The sequence below is a fragment of the Acomys minous genome, assembly GCF_964271855.1.
Source record: "Acomys minous genome assembly, chromosome: 3".
Classification (NCBI taxonomy): Eukaryota; Metazoa; Chordata; class Mammalia; order Rodentia; family Muridae; genus Acomys; species Acomys minous.
In genome coordinates, this window is record NC_140485.1 from 21,732,497 (window position 1) to 21,741,725 (window position 9,229).

The 9,229-nt window shown below is 46.7% G+C and overlaps 1 protein-coding gene and 1 long non-coding RNA gene across 2 annotated transcripts in view; one reads left to right on the plus strand and one right to left on the minus strand.

Moving 5' to 3' along the window:
- Nucleotides 1-3,161, minus strand: part of STARD7 (StAR related lipid transfer domain containing 7) — a 28,709-nt gene extending 25,548 nt beyond the window's left edge. Inside the window, exon 1 of the mRNA XM_084777865.1 lies at nt 2,520-3,161. Within this exon, the coding sequence (XP_084633991.1) occupies nt 2,520-2,818 (299 nt within the window). The 5' untranslated portion in view covers nt 2,819-3,161. The remainder of the gene's footprint in view (nt 1-2,519) is intronic.
- A 158-nt stretch (nt 3,162-3,319) lies between these two features.
- LOC311595293 lies at nt 3,320-8,672 on the plus strand. The gene is made up of 2 exons (XR_014778394.1): nt 3,320-3,408; nt 8,286-8,672. It is a non-coding gene; the product is annotated as an uncharacterized lncRNA (long non-coding RNA).
- The last annotated feature ends 557 nt before the right edge of the window (nt 8,673-9,229 follow it).

Genomic DNA, 9,229 nt, shown 5'->3' on the forward strand with positions numbered 1-9,229 from the left:
TCTTTTCTTTCTTTTTTTTCCACCTGGCCAGAAGAATTTTTCACTTAGTTAACAACATACTGATATTTTTAATGTATTCTAAATGCTCCCAAGAAGACAGAAATGGGGAAATGGCCAATTTTCCTTGCGAAAATTTACTAGCACCAATTTCTCATTATACAGAATTGCTCAAGCTTTTAGAGTTAAAATAACAACTTTTAAAAGTGAGGTTAATGAAACATTTCCCCCTATATTTTCATATTTCCTAACATCCTTCCTCTTTTTGTTTCTGTAACTAAAAAAAAAAAAAACACAACATACACACACACACAGAGCTGTATTTTTCCATGGGATTTGCCCCAGTCTTACAGAACACCAGCTAGCAGCAATAATAGTCAGCAAAGTTATTTTGCTTAAGAAGCCAACTGGATGAAAATACTAGTCAAGTATTGAGAGATCTGATTTCAGTACTGGAGAGATGGTTCAGGGGGTGGGGCACTTGGCCCCTAAGCCTGAGGACCTAGGTTTGATCCCAGGGTCCCACCTGCCAGAAGAAACAACTCCCACAAATTGTTCTTTGATGTTCATACAATAGATCTAATTTCTGTTGAGCATGGTAGCTCATGCCTGTAATCTCAGCACTCAGGAAAACAGTTCCTAATTTGAGGCCACTGTAGGTTATACAGTGAGTTTCCAGACAGCCTAGGCTATACAGTAAGAGCCTGACAGGGGTGGGGGTGGTTCTATAGTGGATGCACCCATGATTCAGTATTATTTTGTAAGGTTAATAAATAAGATTATATTTGGTAAGATGTTTTCTTTTCTTTTCTTTTCTTTTCTTTTTTTCCTTTTGAGACATACAGTCTTTCTATGTAGTCCTGGCTGTCCTGGACCTTACTATGTAGACTAGGTTGACCTCAAATTCAGTGATCCTCCTGCCTCCACCTGCCAAGTGCCTTTAACTGGACAAGTTAAAGGTGAGTGCCACCACATCCAGCCTGTAAGATGTTTCTAATGCACTAAAGACTATTATTTTCTCACTAAACAGAATGTGAATCACATAAGAAAGTGTGTGCAGGAGGTCCAGATTGATTGTACACATCTGTATCCTAGTCTTTTTTCCAACAAGAGACTGAAGTGTAGTGGTCTACACTTAGAACCCCAACAGTAGGAGACCAAGGCAGCACTAGAAGTTCAAGGCTAACCTGGTCAAAAATGGACAGATCCTACCTCAAAAACCTGAGGGGCGAGGGAGCACATATGACTAAACAGAAAAGAATACTAAGAATCCCTCAGCCTCATTAAAAGCCATCTTTCTCGCTAGGAAGGTAGTCTCAGCTCTCAAGAGAGACTAGCACTTGTTCTCAATTCAGTATGGCACCAATTGCTGCTTAAAATCTGGGTATTACATATCCCAAAGAGGTCAGAGTATAAACATTACTGCTGTACTGCTCTGTTCTCATGTTTTCCTTTTTCGGTTTCTTGTTTTGTTTTTTGTTTTTTGTTTTTGTTTTTTTCTTTTGACACGGGGTTTCTCTGTATAGCCCTGGCTAACCTGGACTCCCATTGTAGACCAGGCTGGCCTCGAACTCACAGAAATCCACCTGAGCGTGCTGGGATTAAAGGCGTGCCCTCCACCCACCCTCAGGCTGTCCTTTAATCCCAGCACTCCGGAGGCGGGGGCAGAGGCAGGCACATCTACATAGAGAGATCCAGAACAGCCAGAACCACAAGAGGAACCCTGTCTTGAAAAACTAAAGAAGAAACATCTAGAACCACTGGCCTTGGTGAGTAACCATTTAAAAGGAATATAATAACACTATAATGTAAAAGCATTTTTCCTTCTAAGATTATCTAAAAACAATAAAGTCTCAGAACTACAGGTTAACAAAAATAAATCAATACCAACGGGGGTTTTCCAGACAAAGCCTAATTGTCACAGTATTCGAAGAGTTCTAAAGCAGCAAACGTCTAACACAGCTATCACAGGTTAGAATGTCTGGGCCGTAGCTTTGTGCAAACAGGAAAATTTCCTCTCAGCTTCTTGAATGTGCAAGTCGGAAAAAGTCGCAGTGACAGGGGGTTGTCCGCGCCAAGCCCGAGTCCCATCTGGACTGCAGTCATTTTATAAATGGCAAGCTATCTCATACTCAACAGCCTTGGGCTTATTTTAAAGCCTGCTTTGAATGTGCACTTTTCTGGGTATGTTGATTACCAGGAAAAAAATGTCCTCTATCCCTTAGGTATCTAATTTGTTTTCTGGAATATTGCTTTAGTGTCATACTACCCATTCAAGTCGCTCCTCTTCTAGTTATTTTTAACCTGACAAATGGAATTAACAGGCATAGGGCAATAACGTGGGGTGCTAAAATGGGTTCTAGCAATGGCATCGTCACTCAAAAGACCACTGGGCAAACGGGGCACTGACGACATGGGGCGGGGGCAGGCAGGCCCCCAAGGTGCCCACCAACCTACCTTACCCCCTCCAGGCCCATCCCTCTGCGGCACAGGGACGCCGCTGCAGCCAAGAAGAGGCTCACCTTTGCAACTCCTCCTCCTGGATCCTCTCCTCGTCCCAGACGAAGACACCGGAAAGCGCCGCCATCAAGGCAGAGGCATGGCCCGGCCGGCCGCGCAGCCGGCGCCAGAAGCGTCCGAGCAGGGTGCAGCGCGAGCTCTCCGAATACAGGCGGCCGTAGAGCTGCGCGATCTGCTGCGCCCGCCGCACGCGCAGGCCCGTCACGAAGCGGCACTGATTGGCCAGCACGGCCAGCAGGCCCCCGCCCCGCGCGCCCACTAGCCAGGCGGCCAGGGTGGCCGGTGGCCTCCGTGGGAACATGTCGGCCTCTGCGGATTTCCCGCGTCCGCCGCTAGGCCCCGGAAAGGAAGGGCAGGAGCGCGGAGCCGGCCGGTCCGCGTCGACCCCTTAACGGGCTGACCCCGAGCCCGCCTCACGCTCCCGAGGCCAGGAGCCGCCCCTCATGCCTCTCTGCAGAAGCCGCTGAGGTAGAGCGTGGGTTCTGAGAAGGGCGCCGCTGCACGAGGGCTCCCCGGTCCTGGCGCCTGGGTGGACGGCGGAAGCTCGCGGGTCCTCCTCGCGTCCGGTGCGCGGGAAAGCAGAGAGGTGGGCGTCCCCGGGCCGCAGCAAGGACTGGTCCCCGGAGCACCCGTGTCCGCCCCTCGCGCGGAGTGCGCGCAACCTAACGCGGTCTCTTCCACCCGCGCTCTGATTGGACGCGGCTCAGAAGCCTGGGCGCTCATTGGCCAAGGCAAAGTGCTCGCCCGCCCTTGCTCCCGGCGGCCTGTTAGCAAGCTAGGTGGCGTGGCGCGAGGGCCCGTCAAGGGCGCCTGGAGTGTGACCCTGGGACCCCGAGGAGAGGCAGCCATTTAGGGACGTCCTATCCCGCCCGGGCGGAGAGGCGCGGTCAGGTGCGGTGTTCTGATGCTCTGAGAGGCCGGGCCTGGTGCACTGTTCTCTACAGTCCAGGGAGGGGTGGACCTGTGCTGGGTGGAGGGCGTTGCGCTCCCTGAGTGAACCGGCACCTAGCGCAGGTCTGGGGGTCACCTGCTACTGGAACCTTCCTTGGCCTCTTTGCCCGGATTTCCTAAGTCTCCGCAGCAGGGACGCGGTTGTGGGTTCGAGCGGAGGCCACAAAGGCAGGTGACCTGTTGCAACGTGGAAATGCGCAAGGCTTTGCCTGAGCAGTCCCAAAAGCTATCCTTGCCGTGTGCAACCTAATGGTTGCTAAACCACTGTTCTGACCAGGGGCGTGGTTGGCTCGTTCCTGTAATCCCAGAACTCCAGAGGCTGAGACTGAGAGCGGTTGCATCGAGGTCCAGGCCAGCCTGGACAGTGGTGTGTCTCAAAAATAAATGAATCAATACAAATCCTGTGTCCAATCTTAAGATAAAAGTGAGAGTTGCGTCCCAAGTGAACCAGCCTGCTTCCATTTTAGGCTTAAAAACCATCCTGTAGTAAAGACAAACTAAGTCCATTCCTGTTTATGATTTAAAGCTCTGTTTTTCAAGGATTGAGCTATGCCCCACATGTAAACGTAACTACGAAGGATTCTGTACTATCTATTCCTAGAATGACAATCATTTGCTTTGTTTCAAAAAGTAGTTACCGTCTTGCAACCTACCTTTGTTCTAAAATGTTACATGATTACCTTGTTATGCCCACCTTGCAAGCATGTGTTTGTGTTGGGGGCGTGTGTAGGATGAACTTGCTATGCTCTGTTCTGCTCCTGTAACTCTGCCTGTTTTGCCCACCAAATCACCCATTTGGAAATTCCCTTCTCCTAGCTATAAAAGACTTGTCTTCCTCACATCCAGGCCTGGCCTCTGGAATCCCTTGTACATGAATTAAAAGGCTTTGATTAGGGCTGGAGAGATGGCTCAGGGATTAAGAGCACTGACTGCTCTTTCAGAAATCCTGAGATCAATTCCTAGCAGCCATGTGGTGGCTCACAACTATCTATAATGTGATCTGGTGCCCTCTTCTGGCCTGCAGGTGTACATGCGGGCAGAGCACTTTATACAAAATACATCTTTTTTTGAAAAATGAAAAAAAAAAAAGCTTTAAGTAACTGCTTGCTTTAATTAATTTGGCCATGATGATTTGGGTCAGTGGTCTTTTCCCATCTTTGGGGTTATCACAAGAAGCTTTACACGAAATTGCTTCTGTTTTTTTTTTTTTTAAACTTATACTTCAGACTCTTAGCTGAGTACCAGTACTCTAGGCAAAGGCAGGTGGATCTCCTGAGTATGAGGCCAGTCTGGTCTACAAAGCAAGTTCCAGGACAGCCAGGGCTCTGTTATACAGAGAAACCCTGTCTCCAAACAAAAGAATCTTATTGACAAAAAAAATCTGTAAAAAGTATTAACAGAACACATTTGGAACTGGGCTTGATGGTGCATGCTTTTAATCACAGCATTCAGGAGGCAGAGGCAGGTGGAGCTCTGTGAGTTCAAGGCCAGCCTGGTTGACAAAGCGAGTCTATGACAACCAAGGCTACACAGAGAAACCCTGCCTGGAAAAACTAAAAAAAAAATCAAAGAACCATCTTCTCCTCTTCCTCCTCCTCCTCTTTTTCTTCCAGTTTTGTTGTTGTTGTTGTTGTTGTTGTTGTTGTTGTTGTTTTTGTTTTTTGAGACAGGGTTTCTCTGTGTTGGCTTGGCTGTCCTGGACTCCCTTTGTAGACCAGGCTGGCCTCAAACTTAAATCAATCTGCCTGCCTTCACCTCCCTGAATGCTGGGGTTAAAAGTGTGTGCTACCATGCCTGACTAAATAGAGTCTTTTCTATCAAACACAGTAAAACTTTTCTGGAGCTGGAGAGATGGCTCAGCAGTTAAGAGCACCAATTGCTCTTCCAAAGGTCGTGAGTTCACTTTCCAGCATCCACATGGCAGCTCACAACTATCTGTTAACTCCAAAATCTGACACCCTCATGAAGACATACTTGCAGGCAAAACACCAATGCACATAAAATAAAAATAAACAAACTGGCTCGAGGGCCTTTAATCCCCACACTCCGGAGGCAGAGGCAGGTGGATTGCTGTGAGTTTGAGGCCAGCCTGTCTATAAAGTGAGTCCAGGACAGTCAAGGCTACACAGAGAAACCTTACTAAAAATAAATTTAAAAAATTTTAAAACCTTTGTATTAAAAAAAAAAAAAACCTTTGTATTTGGGACAAGGAATTAAAGTATTTTTATCTCCCCCACCCAAGACTTTTATACAAATATTTTAATCATCTCCACCCTATAAAGCCTTTGTTTACACAGAACCCACTGCTCTCTTCTACAGATTTGATGGCCTGGAACAGTGACTCCTTTTCCTCTTCCTCCATTTCCTGTGTGCCAATTCTTTTCCACTAGCCTTATGCAAAAGACTGTGAAGTTAGCCCTCAGCCAATGGGGAGAAGACAGAGTCACCACCTGAGAATAAAAAACAAATGGACTTCCTAGTTTGCCTTGTCCAGACATTTCTATTGGAGCAGCAGTCTTTTTCTTTGCCACCCTAAATGTTTGTAAGAAGGAGAACTTGTGCACAGCTCCCAAAACAGTTTCTTCAAATGGGGAAATTTGGAGGCGGGGAAGGAGGGCCCATTTATGCATATTCTTACTGGAGAGACTTGCCATTCCATCTGTAGGTGGGCATATTCCTGCAGTGCCAATTCATGCCTTTTCACACGGAACAAATTTTGGGTTTTGTTGTTGTTGTTGTTCTAGCCACACATTTAAAAAAAAAATCAAGAATCTGGACATTATTTATATACTTATTTATTTTGGTTTTTCAAGACAGGGTTTCTCTGTGTAGCCTTGGCTCCTCCGGACTCACTTTGTTGATCAGGCTGGCTTTGAACTCACAGTGATCAGCCTGCCTCTGCCTCCCCCGAGTGCTGGGATTAAAGGTGTGCGCTACCACACCCAGCTTCAGAACAAGTTTTACAATGGCAGGGAGGTCTGGTGTGATGGCTCCTGCCTGTCATCCACACTCGCACTCAGGAGGACTGACTAGTTCCAATCTTAGGCCATCCTGGGCTGTGGTGTGAGACCCCGTAACAAAAGATATAAAACAAAGCTGTTGGAGAGCACAGCCTGGAAGCAGAGAATTTAACAGGTCTACAGCAAAGTTTTACTCTAAGTTGCCTAGGAGATGGGCTGAGCAGAGGCAGCAGTTTCTCCCTGCCTGTCAGCAAGAAACTTCCTTGGGTAGGATTTAGAATTTTATGTATAGTTCACTAGTGTGTGCCATCTTAGATATTTGTACCAAAATTAATTTTTCTCAAAAGGTTGAGGGGAAAGGATGCTTTCTGGTGACTGAAATTTAGGTCTCTCCTGCCTTATCCAGGCTGAATTTAATGTAGAAATTAGTGTGTTTATTTCTTCTTGAGAGCAAATTAAGCTGGGCGTGGTGGCGCACACCTATAATCCCAGCACTCAGGAGGCAGAGGCAGGTGGATTGCTGTGAGTTCGAGGCCAGCCTGGTCTACAAAGTGAGTCCAGGACAGCCAAGGCTACACAGAGAAACCCTGTCTCGAAAAACCAAAAAAAAAAAAAAAAAAAAAAAAAAAAAAAAAAACACTAAAAAGAGAGCAAATTAAGGCGAAAGTTGTAAGCAATAGAAAATAGCGCTGGTGTCTTGAACAGTGAGAATACTGGACCCTGCTTCTGTTAACTGACAGGAGCCATTGAGGCCTGCGCAAGCCCCAACCTATCCATGGTTTTGGGTTGCTATCTGCCTCATAAAGCCAAGTGGAGGAATTGTCCTCTGGAAAGACAAAGTTGTCTTCTCCTCTGAAAAACCTCCCACACCATCAGTTTCGACATTTTCCAGGAAAATGGGGTCTTATGAGGAGTCAGGTTTTTTCAGTTGATGTCATAAGAATACTGCAACTGCAACTAGCAAATCCTGAGTATGCTTACCTGCAGAGCACAGCATCAGGGGCTTCACCGATACTGGGTCATGTATCCCAGTGGTTCTAGAAATAAAAATCACGGCGGCTGGAAAGAGCCAAATGGCTAAGAGTGCTTGCCACTCTTTCATACTTCAGTTCTCACCATATTGGGTGGCTCCCAACCTGTGACTGCAGCTCCAGGAGATCTGATGCCATCTTATGGTTTCTGTGGCATATTCTCACACAGACACACAAATTTAAAAAATTAAATCAGCAGATAAAAGCACTGGCTGTCCTTCCAGGTTCTGTTCTCAGGACCCACTTGATAACTAACAGCTCTCACTCCTATGCCAGGGGATCTGACACCTTCCTCTGGCTTCCTCAAGGAGCAGGCACGCACATGGTGCACATACATACCTGCAGACAAAACACTCTCACACATAACATAGTGGTGGACCAATTGGGCTTGCTGGGCAGGTAGAACCTTTGAGAACGTTGCCTTCTGTTCAGGGACTCACTCAAAACCAAAACTTGTTGGAACGTTCAGAAAATGGGTCAGGGAAAAATCCAATGAAGTGTATGCTGCCTCCAAATCTAAACAAAACAAAGCAGATGGCTTGGTGGTGAAGTGTGCCGCCTGCCAAGCCTGATGACATGTAGAGGAGTATCAGTCAGAACATGGCTGCTCTGGCAAGAGATCACATCCAAAGACCCAGGTCTGTGTGTTCCAGCTGGAATACAAACATGCCTTTAATCCAGGAGACAGGCAAACAGATCTGAGTTCAAGGCCAGCCTGGTATACAGCAAGTATCAGGTAAAGAAAAGCTTAGGTTCAGGCCCAGTGGTACATGCCTGTTGTGGAAGTTTGGGTTTATATGTAAACACGTTTTCATTTTAATCTCAGGTGTGGGATATGGGGGCTACTCCAGTTTGTCCACAGCTGATAACTGCCTCCTGAGAGGACACATTATCTTTTGTTAGCGGTGAACTACCTTGTTGTGGTCATTGTGAGTGGGGATAAAAACCAGACTCAGAGAGAGATTGAAGACTGAGAGAAAAAGTTTGCTGGTGCTTCCTTCCTGCTGCTCCTGATTGCTGTTGATGCAGTTTGACAAGAAGTTGGAAATACTCTGAAACGAGGATGGTCTTGCCCCAAGGAACCCCACAGCCCTGAACAGCAGGAAGTAGCAATGGAAAACTATGCCCCCTCCTCCCACTAACCTTTCTCTCCTACTTGGTATTGGGTGGAGAAGGGTTGAAGAACCCAAAATTAAAATAGATTTTAAAAATACACCAACACGTGCCTTTAATCCCAAACAAAAGTAAAGTTAGTGTGTAGTTTTAAAGTACTATCTAACTGAGAAAAAGTGATGAATCAGAAGATCTGACAGAATAGGATATGCTAAACTCTCACAAGAGAGGAAAGGGAAGCTACATAAGAGGTAGTTTTACAGACAGAGGAGGTTTTTTTGGTTTTGTTTGTTTGTTTGTTTTTTCGAGACAGGGTTTCTCTGTGTAGCCTTGGCTGTCCTGGACTCACTTTGTAGACCAGGCTGGCCTTCCTCTGCCTCCTGAGTGCTGGGATTAAAGGCCTGCACCACCACTGCCCGGCAGAGGAGGAATTTTTACCAGGACAATAATAGATGGGTTACAGAGAGCACTCAGGTGAGGACGGGATGAGCCAAAAAATGAAAAAATTAGGGCAGACTAGCTGGGCGTGGTGGCAATAAATCTTTAATCCCAGCACTCGGGAGGCAGAGGCAGGAGGATCTCTGTAAATTCAAGGCCAGCCTAGTCTACAGATGGAGTTCTAGGATAGCCAGGGCTATGTAGAGAAACCGTTTTGAA